This window comes from Paramisgurnus dabryanus, chromosome 2 (assembly GCF_030506205.2).
Source record: "Paramisgurnus dabryanus chromosome 2, PD_genome_1.1, whole genome shotgun sequence".
NCBI lineage: Eukaryota > Metazoa > Chordata > Actinopteri > Cypriniformes > Cobitidae > Paramisgurnus > Paramisgurnus dabryanus.
The window spans coordinates 13719921-13745009 of NC_133338.1; the positions used below are offsets into that span (position 1 = coordinate 13719921).

A 25089-nucleotide genomic window follows, 5' to 3' on the forward strand; every position below is an offset into this window, starting at 1 on the left:
AATAAAAACACATTGAACTTATAAGTTCATATTCTAAAACTTGAAATTACTACATACAATATATAACAACTGTCCTTTGTGTAAGTATTACCATTGTCAATGAAAAACTAGTACAGTCAATCTCACCTGTCTTTTATGTTGTTAAGCCTAGTTTCTGTCTGCATTGTAGTCTCTGGGGACTCATGTGTGCCATCTCCTGCATACCGATCTGAAATCCAGTATTAAATAATATTACTTATGCTCTTATAACCATACCAAAACTCTTTAGTAAACAAGTATACCACAAGCTTACATGCTATCATGTTTAGGCACACCTTATATTTGAAAAAAATATTATTTGTCACCTTCTTGAGATAGAGCTTCTAGCATGTTCCGACAGGCACTGGCAAGATTAGCAATAGACTGCCACTCCTCCTCAGATGAATCTGTAGTCTCTGAGAGAACTGAAATCAACAAAAGTATAATGTTAAAATATTTAATGTAGATCTATGGTTTCAAAAGTTGCACTAAGATAGTTGTCGTCTTGCACTATGATATCTGTAATACAAGAAGTTTAATTGCACCATGATTGGATGCAAACAAGAGAAAATTTGTAATTAATTTGTTTTGTTTTTTTGTATTATGGTGGGGCCTGAATCTTGGTCGAAAATTTAGTTTTCCTCAGAAATTTGTGCAATTGCTGGATACTACTTTTCCCAATAATTAGGTTATAAGATATTTGAGATTGGTCTGGAATTAGCTAAAGTGATGTGAAAAAGTGTTGGCATATTTGTCACAAATTTAAATATTAGTCAAAGATAACACAAGTGAACACAGCATGCAGTTTAATGGTTTTTTTTATTAATAAGGGAAAACAAAGTCCAAAACTACATGGCCCTGTTTGAAAAAGTGCTTTCCCCTTGTTAAAACATAAATTAACTGTGGTTATCACGTGAGTTAAATTTCTCTAGCCAGAGTTTCACAACAGAGACTGAAACATGACTCTCCAGCCCATGTGGTAGTAGTTAATAGGAGATCACACATTAGTGATCACACATCCAAAGACTATAAGCAGATCACACCACATTCCGAACTTCTCGCCCAGACAGGCAATAGCCCAGGTCTGCAACAAAGTGTAGTTTAGAAGAGCAAACCTTTACTTCAAGGGACCTTTATCTGCGTGTTCCAGATTGTTAAGGACCTTCTGGACCAGCTCCAGGATCGCATCTGGGTGTTCCAGATTGCTAGGATCCTCTCTGTGATCCAGGAGATCAGCATTTGACAGCACTTTATGATCAAGGCTGTTGAACAGAAACTTAATCCCTTTCTCACCAGCAGCACAGCAAAGCCTGAAAGTGGAAGGCGTACCACTGGACTGCTCATTCGACTGCACAGAGCTTAAATATCACTTAATCAAACCTCTTTCCTGAGACATTGGTGTATTCTGTTAATACCTGTTTACCACGGATGCTTTTCAATACTGCATATCTGATTTTCAAATGTTTAACAATTATTTAATTATTTGTTTTATGAGAAATAAGGTTGTCACCTTAGTAGGACCAGAACACATTCTGCCACAAATTCAACTTTGAACTTTAGTTTTTTTTATCCTTTAGTATTTTTGTATCATTTAGTAGTGTTTTTAATTTTTCTTGCTTATCTTTTGTTAATAAATTCAATGCAATTGCAAAATCCTTCAAATAAATTAGATGAAAAACTCCCTCCAATTTACATATTTCTTGTTGGTTGAAAGATCCATTTAGATCATGCTTATTGCTTAGGTGGAATTCCTGAGCTGGTACCCCGAGGTAAATGAGGGAGAGGTTATCTGACACACACGCACACACACTCGAGGTGAAACTCACCTCTAGTGTACTGTGTAGGGCACCAATTTGGTAGTATGCCAGTGTCAAAATCACTACATTGCAAATGCTTGAGGGTAGCCCAACCAATTATAAGGTTTAGGGGAAACACTTTTAACTGCATGTTGTGTTCACTTGAGTTATCTTTTATATTTGTTTGGTGACCTTAAACATTAAAGTGTGACAAAAATGCAAAAATATGAAGGGGGGTCCTTTACTTTTTCACACCACTGTAGCTCTCCCTGGTCAAGGTGTGGCTTTTTAATAAGGAGCCTAACAACTGCCAGTTTGAAAGCTGCTGGAACTGTAGCTACTAGTGATAATTAAGCCAGGGTTGCCAACTCTCACGCATCTGGCATGAGACTCACGCATTCAGCCTCAATCTCACGCTCAAAAAAGAAATCTCACGCTAAAATAGACATTCTTCTGTATTATTCTGCTGTATTTATTTTCACTCATGTGCATGGCCGTACCCACTGTCTTATTTAACCCAACGCTCAGCGCTCGTTTAGCTTCTTGCGCCGCCACGCAGATCGATCTGCATGTGACGTCTTAGCACCGCGAGACCGATTCAACAGTAAATGACTCAGTATGCATTTAAATCGATTTCGCGGTCGTGTGATGTCACAAGCCAACAGGTCTGCGCTGCGCCCCATTAAGTAAGAAAAATTCAAATTGACTCCCAGATGACGAATCAAATCACAGACAGAGATGCAACTCAAAGGAGGCACAACACTTAAGCCCATGTTCGTCTTTTGGCTTAAACTGACAAATTCACATAACATTTGTGAATGTAGCTGTCCTAATGAGTAAACAACTGATTATGTCTTAACCGAATGTAAAAATTTTATTGCATTCTGTCTAAAGCCTGCCTAATAAACACTATCCATTTGAAGTCATTTAAGTTAAACAAAAGAAGAGAAAATCACTCACTTGTCTTGTCTGTAACTTCTGTAAAGGATTAATCCATATTTACTTTTAAAAAAATTATTTTTTGCCAAAAAATCTTAGTGTTGAGCTCTTCTATTGATGTAAGTTTAAGGTTTATTATGGAATTTAGATTTTCTGAACAACTTTTACTAAAATTACTTCTTCATTAACAGACAGTAAATCAAATGTGAAAAGTTTAAAATGCACCCTTGCATTAAATCTTAAAGCAGGTAAGCTCAAAGATGATTATTTGTTACACCTGACCTAGATAATAAACGTGAATATTAGCCAAAGCAAAATTCTTATGACAGACAGGAGGCTAATGGACCATTCTAAGGGACCAATATATAATAATTTCCTGAATATCAGCACCATGCATTGTTTTATTCACCGTGTTTTATGCAAACAAAAAACAAAACCATGTATTAACCTCACCTGTGTATTAACTCTTTCCCCGCCATTGACGAGATATCTCGTCAATCAAGAGAAAACGCTTCCCCGCCAATGACGAGTTCTTTCCGCAATACCGCTATTATCCACTAGGTGGCACCCTTCCGTAACTTTTTAAACCCGTGTTTACTAACATAACCTATTGAATCAGATCATGAGTTGATGATGAAGTAGAATAAATGCAATGCCATGTACAGTACTCACTGATGCATTAACCTCATAGATTATGACCTTAGTTAATCAACCATACTTTATTCAGGGGAGCTTGATGAACTTGCAGCTCTCTTTCAGCAATGCCCTGATCATAACAATCACATAATAAATCAAATAGTCAAAGTAACATTTAACAAAAAGAAACTTATCAAAACAAAAAGAAACTTGCCAGAAACACAAAGAAACTTATTAAAACAAAAACATCAAACATTTGGAAATGAATGCAGTCGGTGTAGGTTTAGATGTTAAAAGGCTTGTGGTGTCCACCGGCCAAAATTTCCAGTAGGCCGCTGCATGCGCATGTTTTGGGAGAATTCTCACTCCAGACAAATCACCAAAGTTGGCAACCCTGATTAAGCAGAGTTTCTGATACTATGGTAAAAGCCTCTTTCAGTAGATAGTGAAAATATGATCTAATACAGTGGTTTTCAATCTTGTGCTAGGGGACTCACAGCTCTGCATATTTTGTATGTCTCATGGATCTCTCCCTTAATGAGCTGATGATCTGAATCAGGTGTGTAAGAAAGGGAGACATGCAAAATGTGCAGAGCAGTGGGTTCCCTAGGACAAGATTGAAAACCACTGATCTAATATACATAATGACCAAATTATTAGTTTTAATAGCTCTTCCAGTCTAATGGCCCTGAACGATTAGAGCTGTTCATATGTCATTCTGTTATTTATTGACCTAATGGATGCACTGTTAAGTGTAGTGATATCGCGAGAACGAGAGAGAATTGGAGGAAACAAGAACAACAGACATGCGTGTGCAAGTTGTTGAGAGTGCTGATTAAAAAGTTTAAAAGAAACCACTACAAACAGAACAACACAACATAAATGGCTAAATGGAGGATGATCATTTAAAAGAACGATCTGAATTAACTTTCAACTATTGTAGGAAACAACATTTGGATCTAATAAACCGACGCATCTGACATGGAAGGGCATCCTGAACTGCAAATACTGCCGAGATATGTAGCACAGGCAAAGTTATCGCCGCCTATTCCATTGAGTCTCGTATATGAATGCTGAATACAAAACATGAAAAGACTCTTACAGTTTCTTTGAGTTGGCCAGTGGAACTATAAACACTGCAGATGCGGTAAGACGTGCTATTTTCTTACATTTCCTTGGTGCTTCAGCTTCAGTGAAAAGGATTTTCGCAAACCTCCCTGTAGGTCATAAAGAGTCATATACAGAAAGTGTAGCCGCAATGGATGCTTACTTTACTTCAAGGAAAAACATTTAGCTGGAAAGACAAATTCAGACTCTCATACATCTAGATGAAAAGATTGATGCATTTGTCAATATGTTGAGGGAACTGGCCAATTCCTGTGAGTTTGGCGCTTTAGAACGTGATAAGATATGAGACCAACTTGTAGAAAAATGTGCACAGGGAATTGAGAGTCGGAATAACAAAATGTGAAATTACTTTTGTAGTTTTCAGATTAGTTTTCAGATTAGTTTTGAAATGTAATGTAATTGTAATGACGACAGGTTCCGAATGCTCTGGGGAAGAAAATTCCAGAGACTGGAAGCTGTAATACAGAAGGCTCAACCACCAAAAGATGAAGAGAACTTTATATTGAATGTGAAAATTGATTGGAAAGCCAGTTTAAACCCATCCCTACTTGCGGGCTTGTAATTATTTGTCCGCACTTATGGAAAGCGCTTACAGGGCCTGCAGGGAGGCAACCTCTGCCTTGCAATGGCGGCAACGGTTCATGTAGGTTGTTTACAAATTGAAGTAAGTATTGGAGTAACCTCTCGACGCGTCACTGAAATTAAAATAGATGATAATTTTAAGATACAATATTCTGTTATATTAAAGAAACACTTACTTTTAGTGATTGAATTATGGAGGCTCAGAGCTCTGGAGTTTCGTTTGGCTCTTTCTAAGCAGACAGCTTGAACAGTCACATCACTGACTGATGGCTGTTTCTCAAACTCCTCATCAGGTCCACACTAGAGAGAGTAAAAAAATAGAAACAATTACATTTACAAACTATGTTTGCCCTCGACAAACCTTTGTCTGATAATTGAACCCTCTGGGGTTTAAGGGCGTTTTTGGAGCCCTGGAGAAGTTTTGACATGCTCTGACATTTTGGCCTTTTTCAGTTGCCTTAAACATATTAATGGCTAATAAAACATAACACTGTATTAATCAGAAACTGCTATAATAATATTTGAGTAACATGTATGTTTATGTTTATTTTTTAAAGAGCCCCTATAACGTTGCTAAAAAGAACGTTATTTTGTGTATTTGGTGTATTTATATAAATATATATATATATATATATATATATATATATATATATATATATATAATAGTACTTATAGTATATCCTCTACAGAATCATGTCTGGCTCTTTTTTGCTTCTAGGACTTTTTCCTCATGACTAAAAAAGCCAGCAGCATACATTAGCTTAACTCAGCACCCTCTTCTCCTCTTCTATACGTTACATTATTACTACGCTTGCTAGTATGGTTTCATCTTAGCCGCTGTACTCTCCTGCTTATGTTGTCCATTGATTTTTCTGTGTTTTCTCCTGCATTTAATAATTTAACACTGCTTTGAAACAATTAAAATTTTATTGAATCATTAGGCTGGAATACTGTCAATCTGATGTCTATATGCCATTTAATGAAAGGGGTATCAGTTATTACCTGATCATGGATTACATGTGAAGTTTGCATTTTTAAGGTCAATTTAAAAATTGGTTCAGTAAAAAGCACACAAAATAATTTTTCCCTTATTAAACTTTAATAGACAAAAAAATAGATTTTTTATTTAGCTGCTTTGTTGAATTTAATGCATTTAAGATGTGAGTGTTAAATAATCAAGTGATTTTTACATGAATTGTGTTTTTTGCATGTAAAATAGGACCTTGCTCTCGTTTTTCAGTGTTTTATCTTGTTTTTAATAATGTAAACCTGCTTTGGAACAATTAGACTGTTGTGAAAAGTGCTCTATGCTCATGTGTACACTTGACTATTTACAAACATTACCAAGTAGAATATATATATATAGGTCTACATTTGTACCAATAAAGTGCTTTCAGTGACAGGTGGCATAGCATATATTGACATTAATTTGGTTGGATAGAGAATAGTGTCATGTTCTCTACTACTACTAATACAAACTAAAACAATGACGACGACGAGGAGATAAGATTCTTAATATAAACACTCAGGAGCTTTATTTAATACACACAACGAGGACGATGAACAGCATAACATTTGACATGTACATTCACATTCAACGACTGACCAGGGAAAGACACATGAGGCCAGAATATAAAGGGTAGGTGACTTATTAAACACAACAGGTGTAAGAACTTGAAGAGTTTCAGCTCGCGTGGGGAGTGTTTGATTACCTTGTGTACTGTGCGGATTCAAGAAAAAAGAAGCAAGTCGATGCTGGATTTGCAGAGAGACTGTGATTTAAAGCACCACTTATATTGGATCTGACGAAAATGACACAGCAAGTAAGACATTTTACTTTATTTAAGTGCGTTTCACTATTGCTTTGTTAGAAGAGATCGCTTGATATGTCCTGTTGTAACATCCGTGTCTAAACACGTATGTTTGACTGTTTATCTCGAGATATCTCGTCAATTAAGAGAAAACGCTTCCCCGCCAATGACGAGATTTTGCGTCTTTCCGCAATACCGCTATTATCCACCAGGTGGCGCCCTTCCGCAACTTTTTAAAACCGGAAGTATTGCCCTATGGCAAGCTGCTGCATGTCCGTGTCTGTTTTAAAGATCGCTCTGAATATGATCTCTATGAAAAATCCGTCACAAAAATGGAATTATCTCTGCTTTTTGCTCAAAATATGGTGTTTTTGCAAAAACCTACCCATATTCAAAAGCTGATTGCAAAAGAACCACTAAAGGTAGGACGAAACGGTTTTTTTTGTTTGAAAGCAGAGGGTCTGTTCTTTCATTTGGTATATTGTATGTTTATATATTTAAAGAAGAACATTTTCTGGAAGGCATTAAACTTTGGTGAAAATCATGAAAAACGCTGGCGCTGGCTGGCAACTTTTTTTAAAAATGCTGGCGGTGAAAGAGTTAATAAAGGTGCAACACTTAAGAATACGATTGTAATTTAACGGTAGAAATATGCAAAGGTAGTGATAAGGAAGGCCTTATCAGCCGCAATTTAGATTATGATGCCCACTTACTGTGTTGTATACGGTAATTTAGGCAAGTTGCGTTTGAACGGTCAAACACTCAACAAAGCTTTTTTATCATATAACTGTGGTATGTAACGTTACGTGTATCTAAGAGCAACCTCACAAGCACAATAGAAATACAAAGTTATTGATAAGAGCTTATCAGCCACAGTTTATAATCTGATGCGCGCTTACTGTGTTGTATACGGTACTTTAGTCACGTCGAGTTTAAAGTTTTGTTTCTACTTTACTATACGTATTGTCATTTATGTGTATCATCTTTAGCACCCAGAATCTTTTGTGGCTCAAACATATATGTATTCGGCTGCTATTTTCACACATTAATGTTTTTAAAACATTTCCCAACATGTAATGATGGGGAATGAAGCCGTCCAATCATAGCAGTGGGTGTTTACGTCCAGGTCTTCAATGCGGCCCGCCCCTTCAAACAAAGCTTTTATCCAGAGAGCCACTAATCCATGTTACAAAATAGCCTATTACTTCTTGTTTTTTGATGTTTTTGAATGTAAAAACCACGCAAACATCATAAGTAGACCTCAGACAACAGTATAAAACAATAAAATCGACAAATTCACCGCCCCTTTAACTAATAATCAAAAAGGTGAGACTAATAATGATGAAATGAGATGACAAATGAACTAAACAAGATTATTAACAATGAACAAAACTAAATGCAACACAAACCCTGACAAATAGTAAATTCACAATTTGTGTTGGTGTCAGTGACAATAATACTGCATTTGCATACCTGTTCTTTATGTTCCGGAAGCACTTTTGGTTTGATTGCCAGCTTGATGTCAGAGTCCCTTAGCTTCTCAGGGTTTTCATAGATGTGCTCGTTTTTTTTCTGCCCCACATTATCATATTCGTGCCTGACATGCAGAATAAATACGATTAATCAGTGCACTTTGACAATAATGATTCTGGCAGTTTATTTTAGCAAGGGCCGGATTCACAAAAACATTCTTAAGACAAAAAATAAGAACTTTCTTATGATAAATTATAAGAAGTTTGTAAGAATGTTCTTAAGTGCAATTCTCAAACATTTCTTAAGAAGTTCTGAAATATTTACTTAAGAACATCCTAAATTTTTATCTTAAGAAGAAAATGACAAGCTTTGAAATTAATTATTGTACCCTGCTCAATACAATTTTAAGTCCATTTATAATATATAACCCTTTTACCACCTCGCGATCATTAACGCAATACATACGATGTTAAGACTATGCTATACACGGTTGTACAGAGGGCAGCTAGAATTTGAATTCTTCTTAAGTTTTTCTTAAGAACATACTTAGGAAAATATTAAGGACTTTCTTAAGAAGGTTTTTTGAGAATACAAAATATTCTTAACTTTTTTCTTAAGTTTGAATTTAAGAAAAAATTGGCAGATAAGAAGAATTTTCTTATAAAGTATGTTTTGTGAATCCGGACCCAGATTGACAAGGTTGATATTTTATTATAAATGTTTTGTCATAAATCTTTTTTTTTTTAAGAAAACATTAAATTTAAAGTGTATTAGGCAAATTGAGATCTGTACCCTTTATAGAAATCCTCGCATGTGGGGTGTCTTTCTAGTGAGTAGCTCCGTGTTAGAGAGATGGGGGGGATCTCTGAAATCTGAGTTTGTGCACTGTCCTGCAGAGAGGTTGCCCGCAAGAGAGGTATGCTGGGTAAAGAGAGCATCAATTCTGAATCCCTGGACTCTGGAATTCCCATCTCTTCTCCAAGTTGCTCTTTGTGAGTTTGAGTTTCACTTTCTGACCTTCTATTTTCTTTCTCTTTCTCCTCTTTTTCCCCTCCATCATTATTCTCTCCTCTCTCATCCAGGACCCAAGCCTCACCTGATTGTCCCTCTCCAGACTTTCCCTCTGCATCCAGAATGGCTTTCTCATACAGCTCTGAGAAACTCCTGTGCTCATACATACACAGAAACATGCAAAATACCAAATAAAAGTTAATAACATGACAAAAAAATAGAATGGAGGGGCATTGTGGTGCATTAACACTGTAAAAAATTAGCTGTAATTATGCAGCTGGTTGCCAGTAACTTACTGTAGATGATAAAGACTGAAAATGTTTCATGTTCATTTAACTTAGAACAAACTGTTGCCAGTAAATAGCATAAGTGTAAAATCTACAGTAAGTTACTGGCAGCTATTTGCCAGTAATACCCAGTAATACTGTAATTTCTACAGAAATTTTTTACAGTGCATGTACCTTTAAGATGTGCTTTCGACTTCTCCCAGAGAAGGCAGCAGATTTATTCAATTATTTAACAGAACCACGTGTTTTTTTTTTTAAATAAAATGTTTAAACTAACTTCAACTAAGACTACACTTGATAACAGTGTAATAACAGTTTTCCACTTTTCAGATCAGTAATTCTCAGTCTGTTTACATCATATTTCAAATGCTGACTATTTGTTAAGAAATAATGTTGAAAATTACAATATTTTGTACTACAATATATATATAATTTTTTTATGGTCCGAATTGCGGGTGGGTTAGTTGAAAACACTGGTCGGGTTGTTTATACATTGACCCACGCATCACTGGCGCCTATACCAGGTTTTAATTTTTTTCCTCTCTCAACGAATTAACCCATCAGTTCATAGGTTCGGCTAGTGAGTTCCTGTACTAGACATCGTTATGCCTATTTGTAATGTTGACTTTCTAAAATTAATAATTTATTTATTAGAGGCAGTATAGTCTCTGTCATTCTGGTGAAATGTTTTATGTTGATGATGGATCAGCTTTACACAACTTCATAAGTTCTGTTCTATGCACTTTTGCTATTTTAAGAGGTGCTTGCATTTATGCAAAGCATCACTATTGCTATTCTTCAGGGGTATTCTTTTTAATTAGGGGTCAAGCCTAGAATGGGAGAAGACACCTACTGATATTGTTAGTTTTCTTTTATTAGGGGTCAAGCCCAGAATAGGCGAAGACCCCTATTGTAATTGTTAGTTTTTTTCTTCTTCTGCCATTGCATCTATGGCAGCCCATAGAACCGTACATAGGAAAGTTTTGAATTTTAGCACACTGATAGAGGACAGTCTAAATAGTTACCACAGCAAATTTTGAGTCTCTATCTCAAACCCGCTAGCGCCAACAACATTCAAAATGTGCACTTACGTTTTTGCATTTAACTTCTGACCCATAAGTCCTAGAAACGAAATTCTTGTTTCTTCTGATTGGCTCATGCCGATTCGATTGCACATGTATATGACATCATTTAATTTTTTTTACCATTTTGAATTATTTGTAACACATTCTTTTTCGAACTTGTCCTAGAGCTTTTGTTGGATTTGCTAAAAAAATCTGTGTGTAGCAGTTATGGAATTCGTGTTGATTTGCAATCCGTTTTCGTATAACGCATCAATGAATTTTACGTAGAGTGCAAAAACAAATTTAAGCATATTGCCTATTTTTGATTACAGTCATGACCTAAGGGTGCGTGCACCGTTTCGTCACAGCGCCACCTAGTGGTTACGAGTTTTGCTTATAACTACTGCAAACTTGAGTCTAAAATTATAAAAGTGCTTTTTTAGATTCCTTAAGGCATGCCGAGTCAAACATTACCAAAAGGTTTTCAATCGGTCACTTTGGGTGTGGACATTTTGGGAAGTTCAGTATTTCACAAATGGAATCACTACGAAACTTTACATGGTTCATCAGTGACATGTTCCAAAAGCACCTCCAAACATTTAGGCCGGCTCCACCTAGTGGTCAAGAGATGTAAATAAATGTATAAAATGTTCATAACATTTGATTCAATTGTCAAACTGTCGTAAGACTTCACTCTATTGATTCCTTGGCTCATGCTGAGTCCGATGGTACCAAAAATGTCAAACCTACTTCCTGTCCGCCATTTCGAATTAAATAGCATGCATAGATAATGAAAGGTATCCCGCACACTATTAGCTTGCAAAAGATGAAAATATTTATTACAGCGATGTTTCGATCACAAGATCTTCATCAGGCATACATACATGGATTTATTTAAAAACAGTCCATTGACCAATCACATGTAACAATAATCACAGGCCAATCACAGTGTCGGACCTTCAATGACCAATCACATTTGAATACACAATTTTTTTTGTCACATATTAACAACCTCAATATTATACAACACAAGAAAAAAAAACAGTCTATGACGACAATGAGAAAGCGTCAGACATAGTAAATACTGAATGAGTGATCAGTGACACAAAGCACAATTACATCCACAATTAAAAGCAACAATTGACATATTATAACATCACATTAAATAGGGCTTCGTCATTAAAGAGTAGGGATGGGAATTGATAAGAATTTAACGATTCCGATTCCATTATCGATGTTGCTTATCGATCCGATTCCTTATTGATTCTCATTGGGTGAGGGAATAAGTACAAATTTGAATGTTTGTATTAACTCGCTTTAATATATGTTCAGAAGACACAGAACAGAGTATACACAAATTATGTGTAGCAACCTCAGAACAAAATTAAAAGTAGGCGATCTACTTAAAGTAAAGTCCAGGGACTTATAGCCTAGGGCAGTGTTTATCAACCAGTAAATATGTGATAGGACTAGGAATAAATAAAACAGAACTAGACTGACATAAAATATGCAACTTTTGGTCATGCATGCATTTGTTATTTTCTTTTGAAAAGACATGATGCTGGACAAAATACAACAAATACAGCAAATTAACCTACTGAAATGCATAGGCATCTATGTGCCAAACAGATGCAAACCCTTTACCATAAACTTAGTCACTGCTCGGCAGAGGTGGACACTACTTCAGTATTTAAGTTTCACTTTCCAAGCATCTGTGCTTTATCAGAGTGTTGTCTTGGGAAAAAATTACTTTACTAAAAATGTTCACTACATTCTAAAGCATAGAATCATACTGTGTATTCCTTTAATATTGCACATAAAAATTTATTTAATACATAATTACATAAAAATTGTGTAAAAGTACTTTTTACTTAAGTAAAAGTAAAAAAAAACATTACTAGATTTTTAATGTACTTAAATATTAAATATAAACCAAAAACTTGAAATAATGAAATGTAGTGGAGTTAAAATCATGATAATATGCTTTGGAATGTATGTTTTCAAAAAATAAAAAAACACTGATAAAATACAAATACTTGAAAATGTACTTTTTAGTAGAAATACTAAAGTAGTGTCCGCCTCTACTGCTTGGTGAAATTTGTTTATCCTCGCCTCTGTCATTTTATTCCTCCCTGCCTCTGTAAACGGAGTAGCTAGAGGTGCACAAGATACTTTCTGCAGCCTCTGAGCCAGTGTTAGGCTATGTCCACACGAAGCCGGTGCATTCCCTATCCGATCATTTTTTTTCCTTGCTTTAAAAAAATAATCCGTAAACACGAAACCGACTGAAAGCGGTGTAGTATATATGCCGGACCAGTATGTGGCGCTGTAATTCTGCCACAGATATACACTATACACGGAGAAGAAGACTTTGAGCATGCGCATAACCAACGTATGGTGTTGTCCATTATCGCTTGTTGGTCACCACAATTGCATAGAAGCAATAGATTTTGCTGTAATAAAGCTAGTAGGCTTTAGTAGCTTCTGTAGCACGAACACAATCACGTAGTCCGCCGTTATTGTTGTTGCTGTTACGTGTGACGCTTCCGACACATGATGTGATGACGTTTTCGCTTCACAAAATATACGGATTGGCTGTACAGACGAAACCGCAAGGGTGTCGGTTTCAGATTTATCCACTTTAGGACCCGGTTTCAAAAAATAGTGGATTCAGTCTCCCAAAACGCCGGATCCGTGTGGATGAAATGCCAATACGATAACAAATTTATACGTATACAGTGATACGCGTCTCCGTGTGGACAGCCCCTTAGAGCCAGCCAGACTAAATTTGATGGACAATGACAACGAAGATTATCCGTATAGTAAAAGTTTACACAATGAAATGGCGCTCACATTAACATTAACACATTACCTTCGGCATTAATAACAGATGGCGTCCCGTTAGCTCCGCTGGTGCTTGACTCACTAGTAGTGTATCAAACACGCGACAGTCCTGCAACCTCCTGCAACGCGACCGTATTGTCGTATTTTTGCGAAAATACAAGTTATTGAATCAACTGTTTCAGTGTTTCACGAAGCCTCGCTCTGCCCACCACTAATTATAACCAAACTTTGGATCGTTCTGCCTCGATGCAATGTTTGCTGCGTTCTAAACCAAAACAACACAGCGTGTGTGTGACGTCATGACACATTTGCAACAAGCGGAACCGATAAGCGGAATCGTTAAGCAGGCATGCTAACGGTTCAAAGGAATCGATTCACTGGGCACCGGTTCTTAAGAAGAACCGGTTCTCGATTCCCATCCCTATTTAAAAGCGATAATGTTTGCAGAGTAAAAATCCAAAATAACTCTCGTCTATGTAGGAGCATATTAATGTCACCGCCTCGGTGTATTTATGTGTATACACCACTATAATATGTGTATAGTGAAGGGGACACAATACTGTCACAAAAAGCACCGTCCTTTGGATGAGATGTTACACTGAGGTCCTGACTCTCTGTGGTTGTTAAAAATCCCAGAATGTCCTTCAAAAAAAAGTTGGGGTGTATCCTGGCCAAACATACCTGTTGGCCTACTAATCATCCCCTCATACTAATTGACTATATCACTCTGTCTCCTCTCCACTAATAAGCTGGTGTGTGGTGAGTGTTCTGGCGCAATATGGCTGCCGTCACATCATCCGGTGGATGCTGCACATTGGTGGTGGTTGAAGAGAATCCCTCTTTCATATGTAAAGCGCTTTAAGTGCTGTAAATTATTATTATCTTTATCTGTACATTTTCTGTAAAAAAACAAATATAACTAACCCTTGACTATGTATAGTGTGTTAGACTTGTTCAAGTGCACCTATGTATTGCAGTTCTTGTGTTGCTCTAATTGCTTCTATTGTTTACCTCATTTGTAAGTCACTTTGGACAAAAGCACCTGCTAAATGACTTAATGTAAATGTAACACCTGACGCCACAACCTGGATGCAGACTGCGCGAGGGAGGGCTACACCTGGGGGCAGTTTGAGAGACTGACATAAGACAGAGATGCTTGAATGACCCTTGTCGGCAGCCTATGCCCCAGAAAGGGTAGTGCTGTAGGTGAAAGACTTATGATCTATCTCTTACATCCAGAGTAACACCTGGCACCACAACCTGGATGCAGACTGCGCGAGGGAGGGCTACACCTGGGGGCAGTTTGAGAGACTGACATAAGACAGAGATGCTTGAATGACCCTTGTCGGCAGCCTATGCCCCAGAAAGGTTAGTACTGTAGGTGAAAGACTTATGATCTATCTCTTACATCCAGAGAGGAGGCTCCTTTTGAAAGAGTGATATTGATTGGCTTTAGTACATCTGAACCACATTAGCACATTAGTCTATTGTGAGAACTTAGTGTATTGCTGTCAGCGTGGTTGGTGGTCTAGCCGCTAGCGTACAGGGATGTAAGGATCCTAGTCAATTGCCTACTCTGCCTATAGGTAGCACGGCCCTACATTTTCTAGTAAACATATTGTAACACGTTGTGGTAATCAATTCACGAAAGATCATGCTTACTATACATTTACTGTAACAAAACAATGTGTAATTTTCCTAATATGTTGCGCATAAATGTACACAAAGTGAGAAAAAAAACATTGCAACGCAAACTGTGACTGAAATGTCACTTTGTTCACAGCTAAATGGATGAATTTCATTGTGTGATCTCTGACCCAGAAAATAACCTGCCCCGGAGCAGGTTAGTCATGTAGCATAAGTTACTATGGCTATCACACTACAGACTTCCCCTTTAGCAAGTCACCCCATTGTTAACTGGGCACTGCAGTAATAACTGCCCACTGCTTTGTGTGTGTTCACAACTTGCAGTGGGTGTGTCTACTCCTCACTAGATGGGTTAAATGCATAGGTCACATTCCAAGTATGGGTTACCCATACATTGGTGATTACATCGCTTTCACGTTCTCTTGTGAAAATCAGATGAACATCATGGGAAGTGTTTAAAAAAATCGGTTTAAAAAATACAATTGTAGATGTGAGTCCAGAGTTGAAGCAGAGTTGGGAAGCTCTGGCAACAACGGACATGTGAGCAAGATGACCTAAAGCCGCAAGGATTTACTATCTGATACAATATGAAGGATTCATCAAGTCCTTTATATGAAATTATCTGTTACTCTCGAAATCATTTGTTTCTTACAAACACTATGTGTGAAGAGGAAAAGGAAGAAACTTATGTTTTTTTTTTATTTAGATCACATTACTTGCATCAAGGGTTTGGACAAATAACTTTTGTTTCTGGGCCAAAATTTTAATTTGCAGCCAAGGGCATTGCTGCAAGTTATAACAGGGTGTTGCGCAACTCAGCAGGTGACCCAGTGATTCTCCTCAGAGACTTTAACAACTGTGAGTTATCTGTGCTTCTGCCAAACTTAGAAAAGAATGTAACTTGCCGAACAAGGCTGAATAAACTAGACAATGTTACGCTAATGTGGATGGTGCTTATGTACCAAGGTCACATCCACCACTAGGGTGCTTGGATCATATTGTTATGGAAAGATGTTAAAAAGGATTAAACCGGTTGTTCAGCAGGTGCAGTCATGGAATAAGGGGTTAATAGATAATCTCAAAGTATCTGTTTTGGCAGCACCAATTGGGAAAAAAGTAGCTTTTTAAAAGAAATTGAGAGATAAGGTAAAAGAGCTAAATAAAGAAGTTAAATGCAAGCTAAAGGAGATGCAACTAGATTACAAGAAGAAGGTGAAGGAAAAATTTACAGCTGGTAATGTTAGAGATACATAGAGGGAATCAAATAATTTTGGGTAGACAACATAAACTGGCACAGTGGGTTGATAGTGATCCCCATACATTTGTGAACTATTAAAAAAAATCTAACAATATGACAATATTGTAGATGCTGTAAATAATAATAATACTTAAACAGAGTCTAAACTCATAATAGATCCATTATGGCAGACATTTGGGTCAGGTGTGAATGGGAGGTACAGTATGCTGCCCAGGTCAGTCTAGTGATTGTAAGCCAAATTTGAAATAGTGTGCTTCACATTGAATTATTATTAAAATTCAAGGATTTAGGCTTTTCAAATCTTCTCACAAAAAAGAAAGAGACTATAAGTTGTGTAAATAAATAAAAAGTTTTATTTTAACATCTTCAGTATGGCCACCCTTCTATCAGTGTGATCACAACTATCACAAAACACAAACAGTCCTTGATCATCTGGAATGTGCTGTCCAAACATGAGATGAGACTGGATCTTAGTGCAGATAGAAAAATTTAAAGTGATCCAAACATAAACCATGAAATCCTTGACATGATGTTATCCATAAACGTGAGCATGAACATGAAACAATACAAACACAGCAACTACATTCAATAACCAACAAGGGACAATGGAAACATGAGGGCTATATATACAGACAGTAAACCAATGAGAACATGACACATAGGGAACAGGAAAACAATAGACAACATGGCAAGACATAATTTCAAAATAAAAGTCATGAACATGAGAACTTAGAACTTCAAAATAAAAAACATGAACATGACAAGACAATACCTTTTCATCTTCTCAATAACATAATACAGTGGTGTCATATTTTTAAACTAGAGCACAACATCGTTTAGTATAAAGTTTTTAAGCAGGACAATCTGTGTCAATTGAGCCTTGAATGTTTAATTTAATTTCTTCCAGTTCAAACCTACAGACAGAAACACAGACAATAAAATTATTAGAGATTTATGTGTACAAATTAAAAGTTCATATGTTAGACACGTAAGCCCCAAGCAGTAGCGTAAAATTGGGGTATGCAGTATATTCAGTGCATGGGACGCCGCACGAGGGTGCACCATTTTTTTACAATTCTGAATAGAATGAATAATAAACATAATCAAAATTGTATTGGTTAAATATAATAAAATTCATATTTGTATGGCACTTTAAATAAGTTAACATATTATTTTATTATATCAAGTGTCAAATGCTGACCCTCACAGCACAGAAAGTGGGACAAGTAAAAACAGAGCAGAAACATGAGGACAACGATGTATCTCTGTGGATAAACAGAGATCAGGAATCCTAGTAAATCAGGAAGGATGGGAAATTGATTTACGTTAGACAAATTAAGGTGATTGTTAAATTTGTTCACTGATCCTCCCACCACCAAGCACAAACTTGTTGAGGTCTTCATTCTCGGTTAATGCAGACAAGCAGCTGGCATTAGAAAGCATTGATGTGAGTAAACTTTCATCCAGATATCCCTTTAACATTCATAAGACACTGATGGTGTGGTTGAAAATTGCAAAAACAATAATTTGCAACAATTACAGAATTTTGCTTCTGTTGCCAGTACAAGTTACAGACATTTCTGATAAAGGCAAGACATTTCACTTCATGAAGATTGTGAATGCAAAAAATTGCTTCAGTGCATGCGCATCACTTCTGTGCGTATCGCATCTCAATTTGCTGAAGAACTAGGGCCAATGCAAATGCAATGATGATATGAGAAGAATTAAACAATTATACAGTTAATATTAAAATATTAACTCTGTTATTGTATCACAGACCAGATGAGACGGAGATATAAAAAAGTGAGTATGTATTAAACATGAGCAGTTAAACAGCAGATGATATGGATATGCAAATGAAATGGTGAATGGTTGATGAACAAAGATTTAGACAATGCGCTTAGATCATTAGACTTCCAAATCTTCATAGAGGTGGGTTGAGTCAGGTAAGCACAACAACACACACGGGAGAGTGGAATGTTGAAACAAGACCAGACAATGACCACGTTTACATGGACATTTACATTAAGTCTATACTCTGAATATTGGAAGTAATCACATTATTGGTGTACATGTAAACGTAGTCAATGAGTGTTTTTCTTTTATTGGGGAAAGCCCTTGAACAGCGTAAGCAAAATATGTTTGACGCATGTAGTTATTTGCTTATTAGACAGATTTTGCGTTGCATGTAAACACATTAACCGGCTTTTTCGCAGTTTTGTTCAGGTGCGTATTTCTCCGTGGGTGAAAGATTAACGTCATACACACACATACAAACTTGGAAAAAATTCCATCCATGCTGTTTTGAGTGAGATACAGGTTTCTGAATGTCCTCTGCCTTGAGTCTCAGATTGCACGGTTTTACAATCATCACATTCCATTTGAATTCCACATTCCACCCACCAGGTAGCTAGAGAGCAGTCACTTCACCGATATCCTCTATACTGTTATCATGTCTCACGGAAATAACAGCGCTATTTGGATATTATGTATTATACTCCCGACTACTTTTAAAAGCAAAGTTTTAAAGGCGTTCTAAGCGAATCTGCGAGACATTAGTTTTTGTTGACATTTGAATTGTTTTCAAACAGACGGAGCGTAGCTAAATCCCCCCCCCCCGTGCTTTCATGAACGCGCCCAACCTCCCCCCCCCCAATCCTTTTTGTCATTTATTGGCTGGAACACTTTGTTTTGTATTGTGGTGCTAGGTTTGGCCACCATGTTGTTATTGCCGATTGTGAAGCCTAGGCTTTCTACAGAGATCGCATTTTTTTACAGTTTGATCAGTGGAAAGGCAGCAAGCAGATAGTGAGGAGATGTGAGGAAACCCGTTTGTATTCTTGCAATTGGCAAAGGATTATTGGCACTAACTGGGCTGGAGTGTCTATTATTCAAGCGCTCAACTGAAGAATATACGGGTGTGAGGCGTTTGGAAAAATAGGTCCACAAGTTTACAATGAATGGTAAAACACCTGTTGGAAAGCATCTTTTGCAGCGATTTTTGTGTGAGCATATCAGTGAACACCCCTGACCACTCGGTGAGTTTCACGTCTTTGTAAACGAGAGTTTAATGCATTTTAGGAAGGATTGTTCCATTGCACCTATACAGCCATTATAGAGGTGGGAGGTGAAACAACAAACACCCAAAAATTCTCGGGGCAGCAGCATATGTCGAAATTTCAGTCAAAACCGTTCTATTTCATCATAAACAATCTGAAAACAGGGCTTTAAGTGTAAAATACCGAACTTGTCCTTTAACTTGTGGAAAAGCAGTCATAATATGGACACTTTAACATGTTTGACATGCATCTTAACTCATTGTGTAACTTTTTGTCATTTCTGAGGACTTGTCAGGATGATTTTAACTGGAATATTTTGACAACCCAAAAAAGCTAAAGGCCAAGTAAATGCAACAGGCTGCCTGTTAAATAACTTGGCTTTATAGTAGGCTATGCAAGTAGATTCATACCGAAAGTTGACCTTGTAGCACATAAGATAATGGTCCATTTACTCAGCCATGAAGACAAATAACAACGATGATAGACAATGATAAGCAGGCAAAGAAGCAGGTAGGAATTAACGAGCCACACATGATATTATGACCTTAAAGAGCAGGGCACAAAGTAACACAGGGTTAATTGTAACATGGTTACTTTGTACATCATTGTATACCTGAGGCGTAGTTGTAACACTGTGTTACAACAACTGTGTTACAACTAACCCTGCTTTTTAAAAACTATCAGTTACCAGGAGTTGCTAACATGTTTCAGAATGGTGTTATGTTTGAGGTAACAAGACAGTGATTAAAATAATATAAGGTTGGATTTAGTGACTAGCCTATTTTTGATTTGGATTGTATTATTGCAATAGTTTGTCATAAAATGCCATTTGAACTTCATAAAAGTCTCAACTATAGACAAAACACAATGTGCTTAAGATAACACCACAGTTATAATATTTTATGTCTTTATTATTCACATCCCATTAAACATTTACAATGCTCACGTTGAGTGAATCTTAACATCATACAGTCCCCAGAAAGGGTTCAAAATATGCAAAAGATGCTGGAAAAGCAAAGATTGTGCAGCAGGACCTGAAATATTTTTTTTTTGAAGACCAGTGGGTAGTTTAGTGGCTCAGATCGGCCAAGAGACTCATGAACATCTATCAAAAAACATAAAAAACAGTTGTGGGTCATCCAGGAAACAGGAACAACATTATACTTATTTTTCCAAATCACTGTAAATGTTAAATGGGATGTGTTCAATAAAGATATGAAAGATTTGGAAAGGCACGGATAATGGCTTCAAAACGAATAATGAATTCATCCAAATAACAGACACAATCACATGTTTGCTGGAACAGTGCTACATTATAAACCCTTTAAAGCACTAATAATATGTGTGTGTAAAGTAAATGAGTGTAACCTTTATGAATGAAACTACATTAATTAAATTTTCTGCACGTCTCTTATTTAAAAATCAGAGTTTTTTTGTTCATTTAAAATCTTAAAAACACTGCTCATAATAAACCTTTTTTAACCCTGTAAAAAAGTAAAAAACTGTGAAAAAAATGTATTGACCCTTTTTATTTCTTCATTTTATTTAATTACACAAGACAAGAAAAGCAATACTAATTGTGGATAAGGTTATTGGAGTTCACTTAAATTTGATATGTTTTGTCTAAAAACTAGACTTATTTTCTTAGGTCATTTGCTCATCATGATTGAAGAATTTTTAGATATTTTTACGGAAAACAAGACAAAGTAAGAAAGTCATTGTTTGCAGTGTAAAGGGACAGTAAGTAGGATGTTCCCCCATCTAGTGGTGAATTTTTTTAGCATTTAAACGAATAGTGCTCTCTAGCGCCTCGCTTTTCCAAATGCGTGATGCAACTACGGTAGCCGTTATGTACTCACTGATCTCCTTATCCGTTTCAGCTGGTTGACATGTTCTGAACGAAAATGCGTTATGGAAACACGTTACGGTAGACTGGTGCTTTTTGTCCCTCCATGCTATTATAGTTTTTCAATATGGCGGAACGACATGGAAGCCTCCTTGGACTTACCTGTTCAATGTAAATAAAGAGAAGAAATTCTAAGCTTACAAAGAAAAGTCAGATCATTGGCAGAGATAATTTGACACCAATGAGGACATATTTATGAATAAAGACATTGATAATTTTGACTAATAAAATACAAAAAACATTATCCGTTTAACTGTGCTGACAGACACAATAAAGCGCTTAAAGGTGATGTACAGTATTGTTCACACTCTCAAATCTGTTATTTTAACGTGCTATAATACAGTGATGCGTAGCACATAGGCGAAAGCTATACAGTCTTTGAAAATAAGAATTGTGTTTTCCGTGAATATTAACAAGAATCAAGTTATTTGACTTTTTGATTAACATTTTGTATTATTGTTTTTTTTTTAGAATTTTAATAGGTATTTACAGTTATCATGTAATTAAGCCCCACCCACTTCCATGTCCATCCGAATACAAATACAGATACAAATTATTTTGAGATTGTTACAGATACAGACTCTGCTGCACACCCCTAGTTTGTGTGTTTGCGTTGTAATCTTAAGAACATTGTGTTGGTGTAGACATTAATAAAATATTAATGGCATTGTTAATGATAATGACATGATAAATCGCATGGGTTAGGTCTTAGTGACAGTTCAATTAATAAATATTTAACTTAACATTACTAATACAATTGTGTGGGTAAAAATTAGGTTTGAAAAATTTAAGGGGGCACCAACATAGATTTTGCACACCAGTTGCACCCCTGGTCCCAAGCAACCCTTTCCCATTAAGACACTTACTCTGAAGCCAAGCTAAGTGTGCCCTCTGTCGCTTTCACATGCAGATGCTTCATTGCTCCTGTTTAGGCAGAGTTAACTTGTTATTACAAACTCAGAAACAATGATCAATGCAGAATGTGTTATGTGCAAGTTCATCACCACATTTTATTTAACAAACTAATATGACAATAACAATAAACTCAAAATTATGTGTCATGACCCTTAGGACCCTACAGCAATGATAGTTTAACTACGGTATTTTATTAAAACCATAGTAACCATGAATTTACTACAGTAGTCATAGTTTAAGCATGATATTTATAATAAAACGGTTAATAAAAATGAAAACAAAAACATGACTTTATTGTTATCTCTAACTTTTTTAACTTGAGCAAACATGTTAATGCACATTTAGTCAACAAAACAACTTTTAAGTACTAGCGAACTAAAAACAAAACAAATAATTACACATACCGGAGATCCAGCCTGTGTTCATGTATCTTGAACATCCTCTAATGCAGTCTGCGACAGTCAGCTGATGATGCAATGTCAAGGGAGCCAGCCCTGTTTTTTAGACCCCAATACTTTGACTCCGCCAACAAGTCAAGACAGTCTCACAAAGCTACACGCGCAGAAACGTAAAGCGCAAAACAAAAACAGTATTGCAAGTGCACAGTTGATTGAAATATTGTGTTGGAGAGATAAAAAGGATCAAAATCATTTAGATTCTTTTACAGCAGTCAGGGATTTTTGCACTTAATTATATCTTTATTTTTCCTCTGTGTTATTTATATTTGTGAATGTAAATTTTTCACCTGGAGCATTTGTCCAATTTGCATGACCTTTGGTATGTTATATCTTGAGACAACCCAGAAAAAAGTAATCAAAAGCTTTTTGATAGACCCAGGCATGCAAACAGATGTATTGGGGGGGGGGGGGGGTCAGCGTGGCCAAACCACTGACTTTACTATTGTACATATCATGTGCAGCCGCATCTTGAATTGTGTTGTCACTTTTCAGAGCCCTGTGCTTGAAAGTAGCCCCTGTGTGTTTATTAAACATGCGCAGACTTTACCCGCTACTTACAGGCTACGTGAGCGCAATGCACGTCACCAATCACAACCAACGTTACAGAAATTTATTCATTCAGTCATTGCCTTCGAATTGACACGGGAGAAGCAGCAACAAGTTCAGACGCCGGAAAGCAAACCTGAAGTAAAATACAAACGAACCATCTTGCTGACATTATTGTATCTAACAGGATAGCACACTCATTGCAGAGAACTGAACAAAACTGAATTAGTTATTACGCCACTTTAATTTAAATTGTTTCTGGATAGTGATCTAGGTTTTAGGTGTTGAAATCCACATTTTGCTGATTAGAGAAAAACCTAAAGAAATTAAAGTTTTGACCGGCAGAGGGCAATAGAAAGCCATTCATTTTACTGGATATGGGCAACTGTTCACATCACTACTTTATGTATATATAAACTTTAGAAAGGACATTAATAGTAGAATTTTTTGTAGTTTTTGATGCATTTTTAAATTTCTGTTTTTACAAAATACCACAGAATTTGGACCGAATGTAAGTGTGTGTGTGTGTGTGCGCGTGAGAGAGAGAGAGAGAGAGAGAGTGTGTGTGCATGAGAGAGTGTACATGTGTGTGCATTAGGTCACACCCCTTTCTATCTTTTTTCTACATTTGTGGCTGATTTTATTTGCCAGATTCTATCCACACTATTCCCATGTCCCATGGCGCTTTGCGGGCATTATGTTGGCAACTTCCGGCACGTACTGTCACTGAACCGGAGCAGGCATTTTCCATGATGATTACGGTCATAATTTCATGTATGAGACAGTGTGAAGAATGGAAATTAAAAAGTGTCCTGATACATCATATGAAGATATATTCAATCATTTCATGTTGTTCCTCAGGTGTGAAGGGTCTTCAATGCGCAAATATAAAAGCACAGAGACATACCAGTATCTCTACAGTGGGACAGTCAGTCGAGTGTTTAATACATGGAATATACCGAGGCTTCTGGTTTTTAACCTTTTCAGGTGATGGTTAAAAATTTCACAACTGTCACTGCGATGTGAGGTTTCTTTAAACGGCAATTTTTAATCTACTTGTTTGAGTTTTTATGGCGACACATCAAGCTTCACGCGATCCGGCAGCAGCAGTAACTTATGCTTCTCATTCAACACATTGTTAGTTAATTAAACAAACCATAATAAACATATTAAACTACTATTACATAACAAAAGTAACATTGCGCGCAAACACACCACAAACTATTATAAACATTAACTAATAAGCAGTTTATGTCGTATATATTCTGTACTGTAATCTCATTTTTGTAATAATATATATTAGCAGAATAAATAAACCAGCTAAATCAACATATTTTTATGAGCATAATATTAGTTGTTTTTGAATAATTTTTGTATTTATTATCCACTGTCAGTTTCTATGAAAGGTTTACCGGATGGATGCGTGGATACAGTTAATAGATGCACGTGCGCCACATACACCTTCAGTTCTATTATGGAAACCCTTAACTGCACAAATTATGCCGGTCTTCCTGGATTTCATAATAAGCATTAAAATTACAGTCAAAACGGCAGACTCGTATCCCTCGCAATAGCACTACCATTAGCTGTAGTGGCTCACCGGAAATGTACCCATATGAGCGCAAAGATGGCGGCGCCCACATTTACGTCAAGAATAGTGTGGATACAAATGCTTTCTGTGGCTGTCATACCTGTGTGTGTGTGTGTGTGT

General features: G+C 36.6%; 1 protein-coding gene and 1 long non-coding RNA gene across 4 annotated transcripts in view; both read right to left on the minus strand.

Annotated features, from left to right (window-relative positions):
• sipa1 (signal-induced proliferation-associated 1) overlaps positions 1-25089 on the minus strand; it is a 167035-nt gene that overhangs the window by 17946 nt on the left and 124000 nt on the right. For 2 of the 3 annotated variants that reach the window (XM_065294335.2, XM_065294336.2), the window contains exons 10-14: positions 9176-9547; positions 8384-8507; positions 5276-5399; positions 345-443; positions 127-208 (exon numbers count right to left, since the gene is read on the minus strand). In XM_065294335.2, coding sequence (XP_065150407.1) covers positions 127-208; positions 345-443; positions 5276-5399; positions 8384-8507; positions 9176-9547 — 801 coding nt within the window. Of the gene's footprint in view, positions 1-126; positions 209-292; positions 444-5275; positions 5400-8383; positions 8508-9175; positions 9548-25089 lie in introns of all 3 variants that reach the window. The other variant, XR_010545711.2, reaches the window with a different exon arrangement.
• Positions 11472-23763, minus strand: LOC135783599 (uncharacterized). The gene is made up of 3 exons (XR_010545712.2): positions 22779-23763; positions 22326-22383; positions 11472-17408 (listed from the first exon to the last, which is right to left on the minus strand). It is a non-coding gene; the product is annotated as an uncharacterized lncRNA (long non-coding RNA).